Consider the following 24,577-nt stretch of genomic DNA (forward strand, 5'->3'; position numbering starts at 1 on the left):
CGTTCCTGAGAGCCCAGTGTCCCCAGTGTGCCGTGGGGCAGGCAGAGAGGTCTTCGTGGGGAGAGCAATGGGGAGGGGATGGTGCCTCCCACCAGGTCAGGCTGCCCAGGTTAGGGATAGGGATAGGATTAGTGCTGGGTGAGGGTTAGGGTTAAGGTTTGGGTTAGGGTTGGAGTTTGGGTTGAGAGTGAGGTTGGGGTCACGGTAGGGATGAGGTTGGGGTTAGGGCACCTCCACCCACAGCTCTCTGGACAGCCTGTGCCAGGCCTTCATCACTGAGGAGGTGCTCCCCTATGAGCATCCTCACGGCCTGCTCCACCAGCTCCAGGCCCCCATGGCTGTCACCACACGAGCTGCATGCTGTGCTCAGAATGTGGCATTCAAGGGCATGATGGTTGTCACCAGCTGGGATGGCTGCACCGTGTGTGGGTGATACGACCCAGGTGAGAGCTGTCTGGAGTGGGTTGGGCATGCAGGATTGCACCAGGGCTTTGCCACGCTGCTATTCCCATTACCAACATCTCTGTAGTCCCCCGTGCCCAATAAACCTGGTGTTGTTTAGGAGAAGTTACCTTCCCCAGCTGTGGCTCTGTGCTGGCTGCCAACCCTCTCCTGGGGTGAAGGCTTCTCTCCATGGGTCTGTATGTCCCCGGTGGGGCTGTTAAGCTCAGCTTCGCCTTCCAGCACTGCCCCAGGGGCTCCTCCTGGGGTAGCAGCCAAGGATTCCCGGGGGTGGCAGCCAAAAGCTGGCATCCTGTTGGCACCACAGCATGATGGGCACAGCCTTGGCACGAGGCACTGTGCAGAGCAGCAAGCCGTGGCTGCACCGTGGTGACAAGGTGACGGGGTGTCCCCAGAGGACGGGGACGTACAACGTGCACACACTCACCATTTCTCACTGGTAATTTGTGCTGCTGAAGCCAAGGAGGAGGGAGATGGTCGGCAGCCAGGCGCTGGCTCGTGCCCAGCGCTCAGTGGGGCTTGTCAACACCATAGGTTGTGAGGGTGGAGGACTGCCAGGAAGCATCGTCCCCCGCCTGCAGGCAGGCTGCAGGTGTCTTCCTGCCTCCGTGGCCAGAAATGTCGCTGCTGAGGCTCTCAGAGCCACATTCAGCTTCCCTAAACAACACGGACATGTGGCTTGCACCAGACGGCCTCCATCAGCTGGGGTCTCTGGTGCCATGCAGCGGGGCTGGCGAGGTGCTGGCATGCCACTCTGTTCCCAGCAGCGTGCAGAGCCCACAAGCACAGCCTAGGGGATGAGCACCACAACAGCCCCTTGGGCTCTTTGCAGCACTGTGCTGAAGAAGGAAGCTCCACAGGGTGAGCGCTGGGGTGCGGGGTGGCTCAGAGCCCAGAGAAAGAGAAAAGAAAGCGCACAGCCCGCACTCCCCCAACCCCAATATCAGTGCCTGCCCACAGGGACCTGACCACCTGAGCGCTCACACACCTTGCTGCTGGTCCTCCCCTCTGTGCACTGCAAAGCAGAGGGGCCGTAACAGGGATGCACAGCACCAGCACCCAGGGATCAGCGCTGGAGGGGCTCTGGATCACAGATGTCCTCACGTTCTAACAAAGTACCTGGAGACGGAGATGTGAGAGCTGGGCTCACCTGGGCAGAGCTGGGGGTGTGGATGCAGAGCAATCGTACAGCTGTCAGTGGGGGTTGGGATGAGGGGCACAACCACTCAACACAGACACCTGGAGCAATCCGAGATGCCCAGGGGGACCTGAGACTTCCCCGCAGGGCTGGTGGAGGTGACACAGGATCCAGGGGAACCCGCATCCTTCTGGCACGGCAGATGGTGGCCAGGTGGGCTGCCCATGGGGTTCCTGGTGCACCAAGTGTCAGCAGTGCCGTGCCAAGGGGCTCACCTCCATGCACAGTGCTGGAGATGTGTGCACGCTGCCCTCCCACCCCTGCACGTGTGTGTTTTAGCTGCCACTGCATGCCTCAGTTTTCCCAGCTGTGTTAGGGGACCACACTGACCTTATTTGTCCTCACAGCTCTGCCTGCTATGGGAATGATGCAACTCCTCATTGCTTCTAGGCAGCTCATTGCCCACATTATTCAGCTGGGGAAACTGAGGCAGGGAGCGAGCCAAGAGCAGGCAGTGAGCTTAATGCAAGCTGGCTGAGCCTCTGGTGCCCCAGCTCCTTTGCAGGGGGGAAAAGCAGTTCCCACTATGCTCCTTTCTGATCCATTTGATCACTCCATTACCCTCACTGACAAGGGGCACATTTGCTGGTTCGTTGCCAGCTCCGTGCATGGAGATGCTCTGCTCTGTGCTGTGGTTGTAGCGGTGCCACGCACCCAACGAAGGTCCTGGGCTCTCCAAGGAGAGATGAGAGCTTTTCTCAGTGGTGGCATGGCAGAAACCTGCTCTCCACCTTCTGAGATGCACCAGGGTCCAGGAAATGGGCAGAAGGCGGCACAATGGGACAGGAGCCATTCATATCCCCCCCAACACTCTGAGGCTCCAAGGTGGGATGAGGTCATTCTGGGGCTGCAACTGGGACAGGGAAACCCTGGGGCTGTGATAGGAATAGGGTCACCCTGAGACTATGATGAGGAGCCCCTGGGGCTTATGAAGAACCAGCTCAGGGACTTCCCTATCAACACTGTAATGCTGATTCCCCAAAAATCACAGGACCAATTAATCACACAAGCCATTGAGAGCAGAGGACAGGAAGGTGACTAAGAACCAGCCTACACTTGTTGGGAGCATGGTGTGTTGCACCACCTCATGTCCTCATACAAGGGAGCAGCAGGCACAGGGGAGCTCTGTAGGCTCCTCCTTCAGCCAGGGAGAGGTCTGTTCCCTTCTGTGTGGCTGCAGGAGTGGTTTAGTGGGAATGGTGGTGTTGGGTCAACTGTTGGATATGATGGCCTTGGAGGTCTTTTCCAACCTCAGTGATTCTACGACCTTCTGTGATGAACCCAGAGTGGGTGATGCTGGAGGATGCAGTGTGGGGCTGGGAGTCAGTGGGAAGCCAGAGGGTGGTGACAGAGTGAAATCCTCTGCTCCTGGAAGGGAGGAATGCTTCCTTCAAACCTATAGGGTGATCTTGATACAAAGCCCTCAGGCCAAGTGAAGTAGCTGTGGTTACACGGCCAGTCACCCCGAAGGGGAGTGAATGGTTGGGCATTAGGAAAAATCCCTTCTCCCTAAGAGTAGTGATGCATTGACACAAACTGACCATGGGGTGCTGGTCACCGTCCCTGGAGGTGTTGCAGAACATGGGGCTGTGGCTCTGAGGGACATGGGCAGTGGGCATGGTGGGGTGCATTGGGGTGGGATTTGGGATCTTGGAGGCCTTTTCCAACCTTAACGATTCTGTGCTCACAGAGGCAGGAGGAAACCACATGGGCCAGGCAGTCATTCAGAGAGTTGCATCTATGTGGTGCCCAGCAGACATCCCCAACCTCCCCAGCAGCCCTTCTCCTCGTGCTCTGTCACAGTCACCACTGGCTGTGGGGTGATTTTGGAGCATGGATGCTCCTGGCATCTCACCCAGCCCAAAATGAGGACACAGACAAAACTGGGGCTTTGTCAAAGTCACCCTGTGGGCCTGAAGGAAACAAACCTTCCAGGAGCAGAGGACTTGATTCCGTCACTCCATCTCAAGCACCTTCAGGTTAGACTAGAAATAGCAGCAAGGCAGTCACTGCAGGGAGACACACGGGGACGTGCGCCCTGCTCACAGCCCCAAAGAATCCAGGACGAACACAACAGCAGCTTTTTGCAGTAGGTTATAAGGAGAAGCCTGCATATCCTGCAGAGGGATGGGCAGCTTCTCCACAAAGCCTTAAGGATGCTGGCCCCACAGAGGTGCCAAGCAGAGGGCAGCCCTCAGTGGGAGGATGCGGCTCCCAAAGCACTGCACAACGCTGCTGGTGCTTCCAGCAGCCCTCAGGCTCAGTGCACACATGGCCGGGAGTGGAACCCCACGTGCCCCTCTCCTCCCCACTGCAGGATTTGGCCCAGAGCTTCCCCATCTCCTCCCCGTGCCACCACCCAGCGCAGGGCGCTCACATAACCGGGGCTGCCTCTCTGCATGTGTGGTCCTTTGGACTGCGTGGAGCTCATAAATAAATAAGGGGAAAAGTTCTTAATCTTCATTCGAAAGCTCCCGGTATCACAATGCTGCTGCACAAAAGCCATCTTATTAGCCCCAAGTGCAAAATGCTGCCTTTTCTTGCAGAAGCTCATTAATTGCAGGTCACCATTCAACAAGAAAGATGAGGCACTTGAGTTCTTCAGGCTCTCATTAGCCACAGAGCTGAACAGTATGTGTGAAATTAACAGTCACCTGAGTACCTCTATAATTTCATAATTATTAGGCCTAATGGGTTAGTCCCTGCCAAATGGCTTTAACTCTTTCCTCGACAAAGCAGGGAGCGGCGCGAGGTGCCAAGGTTGGCTTATCTCACCGGTTTTATAACCATTTAACAGCTTCCTCGTGGAAATAATAATAAGGAGGGGAAGTTTCCAGGATCATGTACTGTTTGCATTTTTTAACATATGTTTAGCTTTTAATTATTCATATACAGCGCGCCAAGGAAGCAGATAGCCCATATCCCAGAGAGTGGGTGAAAGAGCTTTTCTCTGCAAAGGGATTTTAATTGGTTTTAAAATGTGTTGTGTGTGTTTATATTTGCGCATGTGAGAGAGTGGAGCCTTTGGTTTCTCCTCTCCTTGATGATTACATTACATTATTTTCCACCTCTTCCTTTTTTTTTTTTCTTATTTATCTTGGGCTTAAAAAAAGCAAAATCGGAGCTGAGATTCTGCCTCTGCTTTTGAACTCGAGGAGCTGGGAAACAGCGCTGCCTTTTCATGGGGATTTTCTGCTCCTTGAAACCTTAGAGGCAAAGCTGGAGGGGAGGCCACCTCTCAGCTCCTTGCTTTCCAGTTGGCAGACAGAGCTGAGCACCTCGTGCCAGGTGGGAGCACATGGCACAGGGCACATGGTACATGGACCCCCGGCCTGGGGCCATCACCCCACAAGGACCCCAAAGTGCTGCTCATGGATTCTCCTCCAGGGCCTGGGATTTCCCAGGGGCTGACTGAGCTGTAGACACCGAAGCAAAGAAGGCATCCGTCCTCCTCACCATCCCGTTATCAGAGCACCCACCACACTCAGCATCCGGTCCACGTTATCCTTAGTCGTCCTTTTGCTGTTGACACGCTTGAAGAAGCCTTTATTGACACAGACTTAATTCCAGGTGGGCCTTTAGCCTTTCTTGTCGCATCCCTGCAGGCCCTTCAGCATCCCTATATTCCTCCAAAGTGCCCAGGCCCTTTTCCCACGTTTAATAGAATCATAGAATTGCTCAGGTTGAGGAAAGACCTTGAAGATCATCAAGTCCAACCACAACCTACCCATACAACCCTAACAACCCTCTGCTAAATCACGTCCCTGAGCAAAGGTTCTCAGGCTTTCCTCTTCCCTTGGAGCTTACCACGAGCACCTTGCTCACCCATGCAGGTCTCCTGATTTCTTACTCTTAGGGATGTGCCAATCTTGAGCTTGGAAGAAGTGATGCCAAAATGTCAACCAGCGCTCCTGGGCCCCATTTCCTTCCAACGCTGCAGCCCATGGGGGTTCTAAGTTCCAAGTTGGTCCTTGAAGAGATGAAAGTTGGCTCCCCTGAAGCCCAGCAATACAATCTCACTTGTTGTAGGCCATGGTGGTGGTGGTGTTTGGGAAACACGTGGATGTGGCACTGTGGGACCTCATGGAGGGCAATACTGGAGTAGGTTGGACTCCTCTGTGGATCTCAGAGGTCTTTCCCAACCTTAATGACTCCATGGCTCTACGATTATCGCCTTGCTTCTTCCACATGAGATCCTGAACTCCGCTGTCTCACGGCCGCTACATCCCAGACCAGATGGTTTTCAGAGCTCCCTGCACCCACCCAGCACTGGCCACACCACGGTCCCCTCCAGCACTGCAGTACAATTCTCTTTCCCAGTGCATTCCCAGTGCTGCAGATGAGGGCTGGGAAGAGGGAGGGCCTTTCCTGGCTCAGGTGCTGGAGAGACATCTCCTGTGCTGCTATTTCACCTTACTTTTCCTTGCCACATCTGTCAACTTCTGCTAATTACCGAGTTTGCTATCACCCTCCACACTGATGTGAAGGGTAGGAAAAAGAGAAAAAGGAGGTTAAGGGATTCTACAATTATAAATGATGTCTGGCAGGCTAAGGTACCATATAATGCATTATAAGCACTTAAAAAGCTAACCCATTCTGTCTTCTTTCTTTGGCATAAATAATGGCTTTTTTATGAATAAATCATGCAGCCAAGGTCTCTGAAAATAGCAGGAACCTGGAGCAGAATGTCTCCATCCTCATTTTTGCTAGGACAGCAGAGAAGTCAGCACTCCACTCCATCACCGCCGATAAAGCGGGGCGAGCGCAGCTCCCGGGAATGAAATAGGGAGATAAAGTTTCGGGAGGGTGAGTGGGGCAGGGGGGATTTTTCTGCCAAAGCACCGATCGCACCCGGGCTCCAAATGAAGCATAATGGACTCTTAGGAGATAAGCATTTTTTCCTGCCCCATGAATAAAGCAAGACCTCATAACTCACAGACAGGCAAAGCTGCCAGCAACTTGAAAGTGCTTCCTTCTGCTTCTGGTTTGTGTTTCCTTTTAATGAAGCTCCGAGGAGCCGAGAGGAGGGGGGGGGGGGGGGGGGGCTCAGAAGTGGGGCTGGAAGCGAGCCCTGCCTTTGCGTGTGTGCAGTCCGGCGCGCGGCGGGCGGCAGCCACCCAGCACAAAGGGCTCACAGCTGCACGGCCGGGGGGGCTGCAGCCTCTGGGGGGTGTCTGGGGGGAGCGGAGCCCCACAGCTTGCTGGGCCCCACCGTGGGGGCACACAGGTATCTCCCACGGGGGCCACCCAGCTGGTGGTGGGGCGGCTTTGGGGTGGGTGTGAAGGATGGATGCGGCCAAGGTTTGGGGTGATGTGGTGCCGTATCTCAGCCACCTCCTGAGCTGCAGCACTGAGAGCTGAGTGTGCAGCCCTCGGTGCTCCTGGGCAGGGGGCTTCCTGCCCGGGCTCTGCACAAAGCAGGGCAGCAGGGTGAGAGCGGGGGCAGCCCAGTATTCTGAATGGGATGGGGGCACACGTCACCCCGTCAGCCATCCCTCAGCCCCTATGGGATGCATCACTAGGCTGCAGATGTGTTTGCAGTGGAGTCCCTTCCATGCAGGGAAGTGCAGCTGGAACAAAACAGCAGAGTAACCCCTGGCAAGAGGCTCAATGTGGGGACGGATCCACGAGCCCTGTGCAGGTCTGAGTGCCCACCATGCTGGTGGCTTTGGGATGGTGTGCATCCTTCTACACCCAGGGTGCAGCATTGGATGGTGCAGGGTGGGAAAGCAGCATGCAGCCCCCAGGCCAGGTGGCTGGGCTGCTTCCTTGGGCTGCGTTCAGCAGAAGCAGCTTGTGATGTTTCTCCTTCTCCCTGGGGTGGGCTGCTCATTTTTGCCCCATAAGACAATGCCCTCTTTCAAAAACAAAGAAATTATAAAGTACATATGAACATATGGTAACATATATTCTGGGCTGCCTATGTGGCCAATTTTCTGTATGTTACCATATGGTGCCGCGTATTTAGCAAAAATATAACTTGACTGTTTCTCTTTCCATATGGGGATTCTTTTGCCTTAATTAATAACATTGAGCAAAAACTCTTTCTAAGGTTTCCAAGATTTCTGCAAGGGAATATCTTATGACAGACACATGCTCCTGGAGGCTTTCCTCCCCATGTGCCTGCAGCCTCCTGTCCTCATCCTCCTCCGTGTGCTCAGAGAAGGGCTCAGCTCCATTCCCTGTCCCATGGGCATCGCTGTCCCCTCTCTGTTTGCCTGCCCCTTCCCACTGAAGCCCTGTGTGAGCTGCCCACGCTGGCGGTCAGCTCGGCACCTTCAGCCTTGCTCTCCATCCCTGCTCTCACTGAGCTCAAATCCCACTCAGGTGTCGGTCCATCCCGCTGCCACCCTCATCACACTGGGCTCCGTGGTGCTTCCCACAGCCCAGAGCTCGAGCAGAGCAGGCAGACGTGGAGCTGGTGACCGACATAGGGAGCTGTTGTGGGGTGGGAGTGGGGCAGGCACAGAGACAAGGGATCGTGCAACCGTAGAATCACGGAGGTTGGGAAAGAGCCCTGAGACCAGCACACCCTACTGTTGTCCCATCCCCACCATGCCCGTTCACAGAACCATAGGATCATTAGAGTCGGAAAAGATCTCCAAAATCATCGAGTTGAGCCACCAACCCACCATCACCTTGCCCACTCAGTCGTGGTCATCGAGGCTGGAAGAGAGCTCTGAGATCCCCACGTCCCATCCCCACTAACAGCATCCCTCAGCACCACTTCCCCACAGTTCTGGAACTCCTCCAGGATTGGTGACCCCATCACTCCCTGTGCACTGTGTGCCAATGCATCACCACTCTTCCAGAGAAGACATTGTTCCTACTATCCAACCTGACCATCCCATCTGTTTCATGGGAAGGGAACTGATGCTGAGGGTGAGGATGTCCCTGGACCGGGATAGGGTTGAGTGAGAAATCAGTTTTCCAAGAAGGAAACCCACCCAGGAGCCTTGGCTCCAGCGCTGCGTTTCTGTAAGGCATTGAGCACATGGGGATTTCCAGAGCCCTGGGAGAAAAGTGGAGGTTGGCCTCATATTTTAAAAGGGGAAACAGGACGACGCGGGTAATTACAAGTCTGTCAGCCTGACATTGATCCCAGGCAAAATAATGGAAAGGCTGATATGGAATGCAATGAATAAAGAATCAGAAAGGGTGATATAATTAATGCCAATCAACAGGGATTTATGGAAAATAGATCCTGTCAAACCAACTTGATGTCTTTCTTCCGGTTGTTCTTTTCCTTAATTTCTTTCTTTTGCTAAGATGACAAGTTTCCCCAGCGAGGTGCTGGGGTTCACTGAGGACACGGAGCACAGCAGAGTCTCACAGCTCCTGGGGTGAAGGTGCTGCTCCTAGTGAGCATTACCCGGGCACTATGGAAGCCCCCAGACTCTTCCTGGTGTCACTTTTGGTTTAACCCCGACATCTCCAGCCCTGGTTCTGCCCCTTGGCCCTATATAATGCAGAGCTGACCCTTCTCCAGCAGCAAGACCTGGGAAGCAGTGAGAGGCACCTGGCTCTGGTGTCCCCCCAGCTGACACCACGAGTGCCCTTGAGCCCATCACCACCCATAGAACCGCAGAAGGGTTGGGTTGGAAGCCCACCCAGTTTCAACCCCACTGCCGCAGGCTGGATGCCCCCATTGGGTTGGGTTGCCCCATCCATGGCCTCATGCATCTCCGAGGATGGGGCACCCACAAACAGAAAGCTTCCCCAGAAGGAGAACGGAGAACTTCCAGCACAGGTGGCTGCACAAAAGGGAGTTTCCAGGCCAGTACTGCATCCAAGGAATCTCTACACCCAGTGGGAGCAAGGTGTGAGAATCCCCAGCCCAAACACGTGGAAGCACCAAAGCCAGCAGCCTGACCTTGTCATATTTAAAACAATTTTATTCATGAAAATATGCTGTACAATGCACTATACACAGTTCTTTACATTGCCACATACACAAACTCTAATAGCACAACCAAGAAAGTTACCATTGCCATACGATAGATGCGTGGTGAGAGATGACGCCTGTCAGAGACCCTCCCCCCCAGTCTGTACAGTTATAAATACGAGGGAAAGGATGGACCGAAGCCACTGGATGAAGAAAGCTGGTGGGACCCCTCAGCGTCCCCTGGCTCGGTGGGTGCAGAGCTGCAGGCTGTGGGGCGGGGGTCAGGGGGGAGGTTGGGGTGGGGTGGGCAGCGTTCTGGGAACTGTTTGCAGAGATGGAAAGCCAGCAGTGTGGGCACGGGGCGATGGGAGCACCCTATGGGCACCGCCATGTGCCACACGCCCAGCTCCAGCCTTCCCCATTCCCCATCCCACCCAGAGCCCCCCCGGCTCCTGCCTGACTCTCCCGGGCTGTTTTTGGGGGGGGCTCAGCCCCCGCTGCGCTCCATCCCTCGCACCTCACGACCACTGTACACACGACGCTTAACCAACACGACTCCACCGCACACACGACAACCCCACGGTCACGAACCACAAAGACAGCTTCGCAACGGGACACCCCCCCCCCCCTCGGGGGGTGCGAGCGGGGCTGGGGGCTTTTCTCATCCTTCGGGGGCTTCAGAGGGTCCCTGTACATGGGGCGTCCCCGTCTGTGTGCCGGGTGCTGGTGAGCTGCTGGCTGTGCCTACAGAACCGCCACTTGGGGGGCACACAGGGCAGGACCCCCCCCCTTTCTCCATTGCCCTCCCCACCTCTCCACGTGCAGAGCTGGGTGGGGGTGGGGGGGCAGGGATTGCACTGTGATCGCAATCGGTTTCCAATGACTGAAACGCGCCTGAAACAAGAGGTGGTGGTACAAAAACGGATGATCCTGACCCAAAGAATAATCCTTTTTTTTTTAAAAAAGCATTCGAGAAAGATTATATATAATAGAATATATTAAATTCTGTACATGATCAAATAATGTAAACATAATTAATTAACCTGTAAGAATGTCTTTAGAGACTACGCCCGCCACGTGCCCGGGCCAGAGGTGAATGGTGGCACTGCTCTGCCAAACCCAGAGCTGGGGGAGGCACAGAGGGTGCCCACCCACGGGCCCCAGTGGGACCACCAAGCGGAACCAGCAGCACGGTGAGGAGGCGATGCTGGAGCCAGCAGGGAAGAGCTGAGCTGAGACAACGTGCAGGCTCAGCAGAAGGAGCCCTGCTGCATCCCATGGATGCCCAGAGCAACCCCCACTGCAGCCCCCAGCTCCTGCTGTCGGTCCCAGCACCCAGCCCCACTGGGACAGGTGGTGGACGCAGCTCTGTGCTGCACAAGCACTGCTGTGGCCTCCTCCTCCCCTCCCCAAGCTCGACCCTTCCTTCCAACGCAAGAACTCAATGGCAAAAGAGTGCATGAAATCAAATAAATACACCCCCCCTCCCCAACCCTGGGACTGCCCCCGGCTCATGCACAGGGCACCCAGCTCCAGCACTGACACCACGGCACAGCCCACACCAGGCAGGCAGCGCCAGCACCGCACACAGAGCTGCCAGCCAGACTGCCCATAGCACTGCAGAATGACCATGGCACTGCAACAGAAACATGACACAGACTGTGATCATGGCATTGCAGCGTGGCTGTGACACTGCAGTGTGGCTGTGGCACTGCAGCATGGCCATCACTGTGACCACAGCACTGCAGTGTGACCACAGCAACGTGTGCATGGCACTGCAGTGTGACCAGGGCACTGCAGCACGATCACAGCACTGCAGCACGACTGCTGGCACACACAGTGCACACGTGCTGTTGCACCCTTCCCTCCATCACCAGCCCTTCTTGCTTGGCCCCTGCACCGAGCAGAAGGACCTGGGCGCATGCGCAGAGCTCAGGTCCCATAAGGGTTTTGGAGGTGATGAAGCCCCCAGCCTGGGGCAGGCTCCCTTCTACTGGCACTGCTGCTTGGAGGACTCACTTTCTAAGGTGTCTCCAAGCAAAGTGTTCCCCATTCCAGAAAGCAGTACGCACAGAGCAAGTCTCCACATCACCAGCTGTCCCTGCTCCTCCACCCGGCCCGAGGGCCACCGGCGCAAGGACAGGCCAAGCTGAAACTAGTGCTCGGACCCTCTGGGGAGGGGTTCCCTTTCTGCTGCCCTTCCTGCCTGCCCCCAGCGCCCACCCCATCTCCATCCAGGACCCTAAGGTTTGTGTTCCATCACAAGTTTGACCCGATGGCTCTAGCCCATCTTAACAAATAAAGGCAGAAGAGAAAGGAAAAAAAAAGAAGTTTGTCTCAGCGTTCCCCTGGTGACATCCCGGAGGAGGGCGCCAGGCGGGGGTCACCCGGGCACCCAGCTCTGGTTCGTGGGCTGCGGGCCACCGGGCAGCGTGGGCACATTGAGCGCGTTCTGCGGTGGGAGTGCTGAGTCAAAGTTGAAGTCCATCTCATCGCTGTCCATGAAGTCATTCAGGATGATGGACTCCACATCGCACTCCAGGCTCCCATTGAACATGTCCAGGTCCAGGTCTGCTGGAAACCTGTCCTGACCCAACACCGGGGGGTGGACAGCCCCCGCGTAGGGCGAATCCAGCAGGCTCATGTGCGCCCCTTGGTTGGCGGCGTAAGGGTGCAGGTGCCCGTGGTGCGGCATGGCCGTTGCGCCGCACGCGTCACCGGGCAGGCTCATAAGGCTGACGGGGTTGGCTAAGGCACTGGCATTGAGAGCGGGGTGGTGGCCGGCGGGCGGTGGGTGGTACAGAGCACTGCCCTTCAGCAGCGGGGCCGGGTGGGCTGGGTAGGCCATGCCCTGCTCCCCGCACAGCAGTGGGCTCTGTCTGTGGCCGCGGGACGGCACCGCAGGGCCGGGTGGAGGAGGGGGCAGATCCCCCGGCACCATGCTCTCTTTGTGCGCGTAGGAGATGGAGGAGAGCAGATCCTGCAGCGAGGAGGCGTTCCGGTAGGAGGCGGCGGGCGAGAAGGTGGCCTGCTTGTTCTCCTGGATGGTCTGCATGGGCAGGCGCCGCATCAGCCCCATCGCCGGCTGGCTGTAGATAGTCCCGCAGTACGTGTTGGCGGCCGGCCCCATGCTGGAGCACTTGGAGTTGAAGGAAAAGCTGGAGCTGCGTTGGCGCAGGGGCAGCGGCTGCGAGGGGCTCATGCTGTAGCCGTCCTGCAGGTCCTCCAGCAGGCTCTCCCCCAGGCTCTCCCCCAGGCTGATGGTACCGGTCAAGTCGGTGAGTCGAGGCAGCTCGACAGAGCAGCGGGCGCTCAGCGAGGGGGACACGGTGCTGGAGGGGCTGGGGTACATCAGCGGGGAGGACGGCGTGCCATCATCCTCCTCCAGCTCGTCGGGCTCACGGTTGGCCATGATGGGCGAGAGGCGCCCACTCAGCGTGCTGGCCGAGGAGCCGGCTCTGGTCCTGAAGTCCGCCCAAGCGTCGTACTCATCGCTGGCGTGGGACGCGGGGCTCTCTGACCACTTGGCCTGCTGCGAGCTCGGGCTGTCGTCCCCACGCTCCGGCGTCACCTGCAGCTGCTTCTTCTTGCTGGCCTTGCCTTTGATGCGCAGGAACTTGCTGTTGTTGTCCATGGAGACCGCCCGCCGGCGCGGCGTCTTGCCCGTCTTGCCACCCTCGGGGTTCAGCATCCACCAGGAGCTCTTCCCCGTGCCCTCGTTCTGCACGCGGATGAAGCGGGTGTGCAAGGAGAGGTTGTGCCGGATGGAGTTCTGCGGGGAGAACAAGCAGAGGGGACGTCAGGGGGGGACTGCGCCCATGGAGGGGAGGAAGCCAAGCGAGGGAGGAGAATGTCTCGGGCCTTGCAGCTCGTGGGATGCCGCTGCAGCTCCCTGCTTCCCCAGGAGGGGTGCGGAAGGGGAAGGAACCAAGGTGCTGGGGAGAAAGTTTGGTGCCATCGCCGGCGTACAGCGGAATACTAATGAAGAGGCGAGTGAGCTCCAGCCTCATCTATCATATTATGTAATGGCTTACTTCTCTGCACTTCATTTATTTGGAGATTGCTCCCAGGCTGGCTCCTCGCCAGCAGCCACCAAATCCAAGTCTACAGAAATCAATCTCGCGCTGACTGATTAAGCCGTGTTTAGAACTAATTGCTCCTTCGTGTGTGGGGAGAATAAATTACGGGCTTTAATTTCACGTCTTTAAAATGCAACTGCAGGTATGGGCTGGCCATTAACCCCTTCCTGCACGGCCCTGGGTACAGCTGGGGAGGGGGCGGGCAGAGGGGATGAGATGGGACACAATGCCGCCTCCAGCATCGAGAGGTTTCCCTGTCCCCGAAGTCCTCCTTGGGGACACCTGACAGCCCAAGCCTTGCACTGTGCCACCGTGCTGCAGTGCGAACTGCAGGGGACTGGAGCGGAGCACGCAGCATCGTCGTGATTGCAGAGCCAGCAGCAGCGTGATGCCACTTTGTCCCCACACACAGGGACACGTGGGGGCTTGGGGGACACCCAGGGGTTGGGGACACCCTGAAGGTGGGGATACCCAGGGGTCAGGGGCACCCGGGGGGTTGGGGACACCTTGAAAAGGGCTGTTGGGATGTGACCCACCCAGGGCTTGGAGACACTCTGAGGCTGGGAACACCCAGGGCACGGGGGCGCCCTGTTAAGGACCATAGCGATGTGACACACCCAGGGGCTGGGGGCACCCAGAGCTCGGGACAACGTGGGCTGGGGACACTCAAGGTTGAGGACACCCAGGTGTCGGGTGCCCCCATCCCCCTTCTCTGCCTGCCGTCTGACACCCAAATCTCAGCACCCACCCCTCTCCCTGCCCCCCCACAGCGGAGCGCGGGACCCTCCACCCCCAAAGCCCCCACGGAGTCCCTTCTCCCCGCCGCCCCCTCCGCCGAGCCGCATTGTCAGGGGAGCGGGCGGTGTGAAATCGGTCTGATTAGCAATTAGTCCCATTGTGAGAGGATTAGCCGGACCCCATTGTTTGGCGGAGCGACTGCCGGGCGATCTGCATCTGGCAGCGCCGGGAGGGCCGTCCGTCGGGGGCTGGCGGTGGGGCCGTGGGGGGCACATGGGGAGGAACCCCCGGCCCGGCCACCCCCCCCCCCCCTCCGCGGGACCCCAACACGGCCGCTAATGAGTGCTCGGCCACACGAGTGAGGTTCCGGGGTTAATTGGTGCTGATTTACTCCTCTTACACAAAAATTGCCACTATCGCTAGGAGCGTCCGCGGGGACACCACGCCTGGTGGGGGAGCGGGGGGCACGGGGCAGGCAATGGGGCACTGATGGGGGGGGGGGGGGGTGACACCGCCTCGTAGCACCGCTTACCAGCAGCCCTCTGGCCACGCCGCATCGCCTCATACCCAGCCTCAAACCCTGCACTGCCCCATGGCCACATCTGCGCTGCGCCCCATAGCATTGCGCACAAACCCACAGCACCGCTCCGCCCGCGCCCCACTTATAGCATCCTATCACACCCTGCAATCCCCATAAGCGCCCCATGGGGACACGGAGGAGCAGTCCCACTGTGCCCTCCCCAGGGCGGGGTTGGCAGGGATGCTCCCGGGAAGGGCACCGCGGCCGCGTCCCCCCCTCCTCCCTCCCTCCCCCCGGGCAGCCCCACGGGGGTCTCGATGGAGGCGAGCGTATTCGGGTCAGCGCTCCGGCTGAGCGGAGCGGGGCTGACGCGCCGCTAATTGAACCAAATGCCCATTAGCGGCGTGACGGGCCGCGTCCGCGCAGCCCCACTGCAGGTGGTGACACGCAAGGAGCGCAGCGGTGGCCTGAAAGCCGTCACCGCAGCTCCTGCCCCGTCTCACGCCGCCGCCGTCTCTCATCACCCGATGGGGTGGGGAAAAGGTCGGCTGGGGACGGGGCCTCAGCGCAGCCAGACCCAAAGGGACGGGGTTGGCGCGGGGTGGGGCTGCCCTCCATCCCCAGGAGGTGCCACCGGAGCGGAGGCGGTCGAGCAGCCCTCTCCCGGCGCTGGTCTCTCTGCTGCCACACAGCTGGTTGCTACCCAAGCTCTGCAATGGGAGTGATGCCGTTGCCATGGCAGCAGGTTGATTTTTAGCAGCTGCCATCACTCCGGGGCCCCTCCGAAAAGGACAGCATCCGCCTCGGGGTCCCACCGTGTCCCCGTCCCCGCAGCCCCGCCGTGTCCCCCAGAGCACCCATAGCGATGGGACCCCCAGACACATCACCCCACCCCTGCTCGTGCCCTAGCTTGGGGTGTCCCCTTGGCCCGGACCCCTCTGGGACACCTCGGGAAGACCCCCCCCCCCTTCAGCCACTTATCCGTAATGCTCTAATTACACCCCAGAGCTGCCCACCGAAATAGCTGCAGTAAATCACACCGAGCTGCCGTGTAATTTTTGCATGAAATTACAGTGTTTTTTCCCCTGGGTTCAATTTTCTCCACACCGCGTTCCTCCCGCAGCCCAACCGCCGCAGCCACTCCCCGCTCACCTCCCACTGCACAGCCCTGCAAACCCCACACAACCCCAGCTGGGTGTCCCAGCCATGCACTGCCCTCCTGCCCCAAAGCAGAGACCCCAAACTACTCCAGTGCGATGCGTTGCCTGCTGCAATGCCAGCATCCCCTGCTCCAATCTGTTCCCCCCCCCCCAAGACCTTCCTTGCTCCAACCCCAATGTCCCCCTGCTCTCCAATATCCTCCTGCTCCAACCCCAATGTCCTTCCCTGCTGCAACCCGATGTCCCTCCCTGCCTCAATTCCAATGTTCCCCTGCTCCAAACCCAATGTCCTCCTGCTCAAATCCACAGACCTTCCTTACTCCAGCCCTGATGTCCCCCTACCCCAACCCCAGTGTTCCCCTGCTCCCCAGTATCCCCCTACCCCAACCCTAATGTCTTCCTTGCTCCCCCCAGTGCCCCCCTGCCCCAACCCCAATGTCCCCCTGCTCCCCAATATTCTCCTGCCCCATTCCCAATGTCCTCCTGCTCCAATCTGAGCGTTCCCCTGCTCCAACCCTCATGTCCTCCCTGATCCCCAGCGTCCTCCTGCTCCAACTAGTGTCCCCCTGCCCCAATCCCAATATTCCCTTGCCCCAACCCCTGTTTTCCTCTGCTTCAACCCCAATGCCCCTCTATCCCAACCCCAATGTTCCTCCCTGCTCCCCAGTGTCCCCCTGCTCCAATGCCAATGTCTCTCCCTTGCCCCAACCCCAATGTCCCCCTGCTCCAACCCCAGCATCCTTCCCTGCTGCAACCTGATGTCCCTCCCTGCCCCAACCCCGATGTTCCCCTGCTCCAAACCCAGTGTCCTTCCCTGCTCCCCATGTCCCCTTGCCCCAATCCCAATGACCTCCCTTCCTCCAACCCCAATGTCCCCCTGCTCCCCAAAATCTTTCTGCTGCAACCCAAAGTCCCTCCCTGCCCCAACCCCGATGTCCTCCCTGCTCCCCAGTGTCCCCCCTTCTCCCCAACCCACGTCCCTCCCACTTCCACCCCCTGTGCCCACACACCGTGGCACTGACATCCCCCCAAAACACCAACAAAAACCCTACAAAAAATACACAGAGATCCACGAGGTCTCCATGGGACAGGAGTGGCACAACGTCAGCGCCCAGGACAAGGGCACCCACGAGGCACAACGTGAGTGGGCACCAGGATGTCACTGCAGGGACCCACAGCAGCACTGCTGCACTGGGTGCTGCTGCTGCCCCATAGGTTACCCATAGGGTGGCAGCAGCGACAGCGAGCTCTGACTGGAAGCCATGCACACACGTGTGCACACCCACACACCCATGCATGCACTCAAGTGCACACCCATGCACATCCATGCATGCACCCGTGCACAGCCACATGCACAAAGCCCTGCACACATGCCCACATGTACAGCCATGCACACAGCCATGCACACAGCCATGCACACAGCCAGGCAGGCAGCCCCACACCCTTGCACACCCATGCACACACACAGGCACACAGCTCTGCATGTGCACATGCCCACACCCATGCACACCCTTGCATGCACAGCCCCATGCACACATCCACTCATGATGCACACCCGTGTGACCAAACATGCACATTCCTGCATGCACACCCATGCACACACACACTGCAATGCCCCCCTCCCCCCCCCCCCAGGCACGGCTGCTCCAGCTGCCAGATGAACCCATGTGGCAATGGGAGCAAAGCACAGCTCTGATGGGTGCACAGAGCCCTGCTCGGCCCTGCTGCTCAGCCCCCACCCCACAACCCGCTCTGGGGGCACCAGGACCCCCATACCTGCCCACCCCACAGACGCCAGGTTACCCGGGCAACGGTGAGGGATGTGTGCGAGGTGTTGGGATGCCATTGCTGTTGCCAAGGGAACAGCGGGCCGGTGACATCCTGCAGGTACATGGAGCGGGGGGGGGGACCCCAGCCTGAAGCCCCCCAGCACCACATCCCCTGCAGAGGGGCCGAGCCCAAGGTTTGGGAGCACTGATCAACCAAACTGCGTGACCCCAGCACTGAACCACGGGCCAGACCCCGAAAAATCCATCGGTCAGAACTCAAAGCCCACAGATCTCACCCCAGAATTCATGGATCAGACCCCAAAATCCACCAGCCAGATCCCAAAGCCCATCCACGGACCCGACCCCAAAGTCCATCAGCCAGAACTCGAAACCCACAGACCTGACCCCAAAGTTCATGGACGAGACCCCAGAATCCATCAGCCAGACCCCGATGGCACGACGGGGCCGGTGACATCCTGCAGGTACAGGGAGATGGCAAGGGGCCCCCAGTCCACAGACCCCCAGCAGTGTGTGCCCCACAGCGGGGCTGAGCCCAGGGCATGGGGGCATCGCACACACCCCGAGATTTCCCCACGCACCCCAAACTGTCCTGTTCAGGGACACGGCAACCCTTCGGGCAAAGCCCTCCGTGGTACTGAACACGGGGCCGCCCCGGGGGGGGGGGGAGCTGCAATGGAGCATCCAATGGGGATAAAAGCAGGGGGATGCTGAGCAGGAGGCGAGGACTGGGGGATGCGGTTGGGGTGAGGGGATGGGGAAAGCCGTAGGGCATGGGGCAGCACGGCGGGGACACCGATAGGGTGCGGGGCAGCACGGTGGGATGGAGGGTGGGCGCAAGGGGCAGAATCCCCACGGAGCCCCCATCGCTGCAGGGGGCGGTCGGCGCGGGCAAGGCAGCAGGAGGAACATGGAGAGAATCCCATCCCCACGGCGTGACCCCGTCTCGGGGGCACCTGGCAGCCCTTCAGTCGCGCCGCGTCCCCGTGGGGCCCCCGCCGCCCCCCGGCTGCTGCGCGACACCGCGCGGTAATTGAATCAGACGCTGCTGCCGCCTGCAAAGCATCCCCGGCCGGCCAGGCACGGCGCCCACCCGCTGGCTGCCGGCCCTCCTCCTCCTTCCTACCCCCTCCCACGGTCGGGAGCCCCCGGCCCCATAGCGTAGGGTGTGGGGGGGGGGTGGGGGGGGGGTGGGGGGGGAGGTGGGGGGTCCGACCCCACAGCGTCGCGCAGCGGTTGCCCACGGCGCTGGGTCAGGCGCGTGGAGCTGGCGGCGGTGCAGCGCGTCCCGCGCCAGGTTCCTCGGCTACAGAATGTACCGAGGGCCGAGGCCGCAGCCAGGGACACGCTGTGCTCCCACTCCCGGAGCTGTTTTTCCTGGCCGGGCTCCTGATCCGCTCCCTGCGCCGCGCCGTGCCTCAATGGGGCCTTTGTTCACAGCCTCTCCGTGCACCTCCGGCCCCAAACGCTGCCCCACAGTGCAGGAACGGGGAGCTGGACCCCAAAGTCCAGCTGTTGGCCAGACCCCAAAGACCGTGGATCAGAGCCCAAAGTTCAGCTGTGGGCCCAATCCCAAAGAAGAACATTGGCTGGGCCCTTAAAAGGAGCAGCCGCAACTCCCAAATCCATGGGGGAATCCCCAGAATTCATGAATCAGACCCCAAAATCCATCAGACAGACACAGAAGCCCATCTGTTGGCCAGGTCCCCAAATCCATCAGCCAGACTGCAAAGACCATGAACCACATCCCAAAGCCCATTGGCCAGAGCCCAAATCCATAGGTCAGACCCCAAAGCCCACAGACCAGACCCCAAAATCCATCAGCCAGACTCCAAAGACCATCAGTCAAACCCCAAAAGCCATGGGCCAAAATCCAAAGCCTGTCCATGGGCCAGACCCCAAAGCCCACAGATTAGACCCCAGCATCCATGGTCCAGACCCTAATATGCATCAGCCAGACCCCAAATCCTACAAACCAGCCCCAAAGCACACCAGACAGACTCTATGGGGTGGGAGGCTCTGCACCCCCACTGCCCACAGCCCCATCCCACAGTGGGGAGCACGCATCCCAAAAGCCACCCAGCTCCTGCACCACAGCCCCACGGTATTAAAATCAGAACGTGCATCAGAACGACCCCATCTCAGCCCACCCCACAGCAGCCCCACATCTTCCCTGGGCAGGGGCTCCCCATGCCCCCCAGTTCAGCCCATGGCTGTAGGGATGGTGCAGTGCTGTGGGACCGTGGGGCTGAGCAGCTCCAAGCCTGAAGTCACACACTGGTCACATCCCATCCAACCCTCAGCAGCTCCCAGCATCGGGGTGCACCCACCTCCCCCAGCCCCACATCCACCTGCCCCAGCCTCACCCATTCCCAAGATCACAGCCCTATACAGACAGCCCTCAGCCCCACACTGATGTCTCCCGACCCTATATCCCCAAGTCCCCAAGCTCTGCACATTGCATCTCCTCATCCCCCAGCCCCACATCGTGCCGTCCCTCATCCCTATGTTGGGTATAGAGTACTCTAACCCTATACCCAAATCCCCCAACTCCACATCTCAAGACCCCAGCCCCACACTGACATCTCCCATGCCCATACAGACATCCCCCAGCCCCACACCGTCATCCCCCACAACACCAGCAGCATCTGAGGTACAGGGTGCAGGATGTGTGGGGCACGACGCAGGATGAAGCAGGCAGGGTGCAGGGCGCAAAGGGTGGAGAGTTTGGGATGAAGAGCTTAGGATGCTGAGTGCAGGGAATATCGGGTACAGATTTGGGGGTGCAGTGTGCAGGGATGGAGGGCTCAGAATTTGGGGTGCAGGGTTTAGGTTCATGGCGTGGGGGGGGGGCAGAATTGGGGTGCAGGGTGCAGGCTTTGGGTCTCAGGTGCTCCTCTTCCCTTCCCTTCCCTTCCCTTCCCTTCCCTTCCCTTCCCTTCCCTTCCCTTCCCTTCCCTTCCCTTCCCTTCCCTTCCCTTCCCTTCCCTTCCCTTCCCTTCCGTTCCTTTCCTCCCATTCCTCCCAGCACACAGAGCTGCCCCCCATCCCCCCAACCCCATCTCCATGCTCCCCTCACTCACACCACATGCAATGCACGGCTGTGCACACACGTGGGAGCGCACGCGGACAGCCCCGTGCACACAGCGTGTGCAAGGCAAGCTCCTCCATGCATGCACAACTGGATGCCCAAAGCACAGCGTGCAAAGGGAGGCATGCACACATGCAGGCGTGCAGAGCGGTGTGTGCAAGCTGAGCTGCTGCATGCATGCACACGTGCAGGTGGGTGTGCAAGACACGCTGCTCCCCGTGCATACGCATGCAGGTGTGTGCAAAGCAGCTTGTGCAAGGTGAGCTGCTCCCTGCATGCACATGTGCAGGTGTGCAAAGGAGGGTTTGCAAGCCACGCTGCTCTGTGCATGCACGTGCAGGGGTGTGCAAAGCAGCGCGTGCAAGCAGGGCTGCTCCAAGCATGCACACACAGCAGCCGCTCTGCAGCACAGCGCCCAGCACAGAGCAGCACAGTGTGACACACGGCTGTTGTCACCCGGGGGGGGGGATGGGACCCCCAGCACAGCACTGCAGCCCCATAGGTGGGGGGGGACAGTGAAGCGCAGCCCAGCGGCTGCCGGATGGATTTTGGGTGTCAGAGCTGAGTTTCCCAACCGCAGGCGCGGCGCTGGCGCAGGGTGTTGGTTTCCCATTAACAAGTGCAGAGTGTGAGCTGGAGCAGAAAACTTCAAGCGCTTCGGAATTGATAAAATAACAACTCCCTAATTAAGCAGAACTGTCAGTCACGGGTGCCTGCTGCCCTGCATCGGTGCAGCAGCTCCAAATGTGTGCACAGCGCGGCACAGGGGGACCGTGTGGGGCCGGAGCATCCCTGCCCCATAGGAACATCCCTATTCTGTCAGAGCAACTCTGCCCCATCCGAGCATCCCAACCCCATCAGAGCATCCCTGCCACACAGGGACATCCCTGCTTCACCACAGCATCCCTATCCCACAGGTACATCCCTACCCCATAGGAACATCCCCACCCTATCACAGCATCTCTGCCCCATAGGAACATCCCTATCCTATCAGAGCGTCCCTGCCCCATAGGAACATTCCCACCTCACCACAGCATCCCTGCCCCATAGGAACTCCCCTGCTCCATCACAGCATCTGTACCTCATAGGAACATCCCTATGGGAGCATCCTTGCCCCATCAGAGCAACTCTGCCTCACCGGAGCATCCCTGCCCCATAGGAATATCCCTGACCAACAGAAATATCCCTACCCCATCAGTGCATCCCTGTCTATAGATCGATTCCTGCTCCATCAGAGCATCCCTGCCCCACAGAAACATCCCTGCCCCATTGGTGCATCCCTACCCCATCACAGCATCCCTATCCCATCAGAGCATCTCTGCCCCATTGGAGCATCCCTGCCCCACAGAAACATCTCTACTCCATAGAAACGTCCCTACCCCATCACAGCATCCCTGCCCCATAGGGACACCCCTTTCCCATAGGTCCATCCCTCTCCCATCGGAGCACCCGCGCCCCACCGGGTGTCGCTGCCGGTTCAGCGCTGTGCCTCAGTTTCCCCCAAGCAGAACCCTGGAGGAAGCCAGCACCCAAGAGGAGATGTGGGCGCTCCTGGGGGCCCGGGTGCAGCAACGGACGGGACATCCCGTTCGGATCCCACCGCGATACTGCATGGGAAGGCGGAGCCCTCGAGCCGCCCCTCCGACCCCCACCGCGTGCAACCCCGGCTCGGGGAGGCAGCCGAGCTAATTAGCGCGGGGCCCATTAGCCGGGACCCCCTCGGACGGCGCCGCTCTCGGTAATGAAGCGCTGGAAATCCGCACCGCTGCTCCCGGCCGGGAGAGGCGGAGGGGGAGGGGGGGGGAAGGAAGGAACGAGGCTCTTTAATCCGCTCCGAGCGGCTCAGCACCGCCGAGGGGACCGCGCAGCGCCGGGCAGAGGACGGGAGGGACGCGGGGAGAAGCCATGCGGGGACCGGGGCGGGGGCGGAACAGCACCGCCGGCAGCGCGGGGACAGCAGGACGGAGGGGGGTCCCGCGAGACGGGACGGCGCGGGGCCGGCGGCTGCGGGGACAGCGTGGGGATGCGGGTGGCACCGCCGGCTCTGCCCGTCTCGCCACGAGGCCACGCGTCGGAGGCAACGCGTGCGGGAGGCGCACACCCACAGCGCACAGCCGCGTGTCACCGCGTCCCCAACGCATGCAGGGAAGGCACAGCTCGGCCCCTCGGGGACACCGCCACGACGGACGGCGAGGGCTGCGCCGATCCTCGCTCGGCAGCTCTGCCCACCACGCAGCCCACGGCCCCGCGACTCCGCCATCCGCGGGGACACCCGGGGACACCCGGTGGTTCACAGCGCACTGACCGCCCTGGTGCGCAGCCGGACACCCCCAGCACCGCTCCACGTCACCGGGTGCGTGTCCTCGTACTGCCCCAGCGGGCGGGGGACGTGGGGATACCCCGCAACCCGAGGCCGTGCGGGTGTCCCGGCGTGGGGAGGTCCCACAGCTCCCGGCACCCTGGGAGGCGGACACGGCCGTGGGATGGAGACACGGCCATGGTAGGAGGGGGACACGGCTGCTATGAGCACAGCTCCACCTGTGCCACCGGCTCCGCGCTGCAGGTGGCACACAGCTCAGCTTCTCCACCCCAAAAGGGCCCCGTTTGCACCCAAAAGAGCCCCCCCGGTTGCCGAGCCGGGCGACCGATGCCGGCCGCGATGCTTACGGAGGTGCCGAAGCCCCCGAGCCCGCCACGCACCGATCCCAGCGGAGGCGGCAGGGCTGAGCAGAAAGCGGCTCCTCGCTCCCGGCACCATCTGGACGCGGCGAGGAGGGCACCGGGGGGGTCCTCGCGGTCTCCGTACCCTCGGGAGGGGGGGGGAGAAGGCAGTGGGCAGCGGGGCCGCCGGGCACGGTCCATCCAGCGGTGCCGCCGTCCCCGCGGGGCGCAGCTCCGTGCCACGCTCCGGCCCCACCGCTCCCCTACGACGCGCGCGGCCGCGGGGAGGGCCGGCCCGGCGGTTCGGTTACCTTCCATCCGGCGGAGCTGTTGCTGTCTCCTTTATCCTTAAAGTAAGGGACGTAGCGCACCATCCAGTCGTAGATCTGCGAGAGCGTGAGCCGCTTCTCCGGGGCGCTCTCGATGGCTTTGGTGATGAGGTCGGCGTACGAGAGGTTCCCCCACGCGTTCCGTCGGGAGGTTTTGGCCTTTCGGAGCTGCCCCACGTCGGCTCCGGGGGGCGGCGGCGCGGCGGCGGCGGGGGCTCTGCGCTCCCCCGGGACCCCCCCTCCGTGCTCGGGGCCGTCAGCGGGGCCGGGAGCCAAAGCCGGGGGGGCCGCCGCCGAACCCCCATCATCGTCCTCCGCGAAGTCGGGGTGCGGGAGCGGCCAGGTGCACGAGCGGGGCCGGCTCTGCGGCTCGAAATCCGGGTCGATCTCCACCTGATGCGCCTGGAGCTTCTCTTCCATGGTCCCCCCCCGCACCCCCCGCAGTTACAAAATAATAATAATAATTATTATTATTATTCTATTTTTTTCTTGTTTTTTTTTCTTTTTTTTTTTTTTTTTTTTTTTAAAAAAAAAAAAAAAGAGGGAGAGGAACGCGAAGGCTCCGGCGGACGGGGCTACGGGAGGCGGAGGGCCGGGGGCTGCCGCATGGTGCGCGGAGGGCGCTCAGCGGGCGCGGAGCCCCGGCACGGCGGGCGTCGGGCGGGCG

The 24,577-nt window shown here is 60.0% G+C and overlaps 1 protein-coding gene across 1 annotated transcript; it reads right to left on the bottom strand.

The window, feature by feature from the left end:
* Positions 1-9,596: 9,596 nt before the first annotated feature.
* Positions 9,597-24,337, bottom strand: FOXO6 (forkhead box O6). Its single transcript, XM_048968936.1, has 2 exons — positions 23,893-24,337; positions 9,597-13,317 (listed from the first exon to the last, which is right to left on the bottom strand). Exons 1-2 carry the CDS (start codon positions 24,328-24,330, stop codon positions 11,929-11,931), a joined length of 1,827 nt encoding a protein of 608 aa, XP_048824893.1. The 5' UTR covers positions 24,331-24,337; the 3' UTR covers positions 9,597-11,928.
* Between the last annotated feature and the right edge of the window lie 240 nt (positions 24,338-24,577).

Source organism: Lagopus muta, chromosome 23, assembly GCF_023343835.1.
Source record: "Lagopus muta isolate bLagMut1 chromosome 23, bLagMut1 primary, whole genome shotgun sequence".
In the NCBI taxonomy this organism is placed as follows: Eukaryota; Metazoa; Chordata; class Aves; order Galliformes; family Phasianidae; genus Lagopus; species Lagopus muta.

Excerpts from the sequence above, each read along its gene's own strand:
- FOXO6 (XM_048968936.1), bottom strand. The coding sequence starts at position 24,330 with ATGGAAGAGAAGCTCCAGGCGCATCAGGTGGAGATCGACCCGGATTTC. Across the intron at positions 13,318-23,892 it reads ACAGCTCCGCCGGATGGAAG|AACTCCATCCGGCACAACCT; the intron begins GTAACCGAACCG and ends TTCTCCCCGCAG.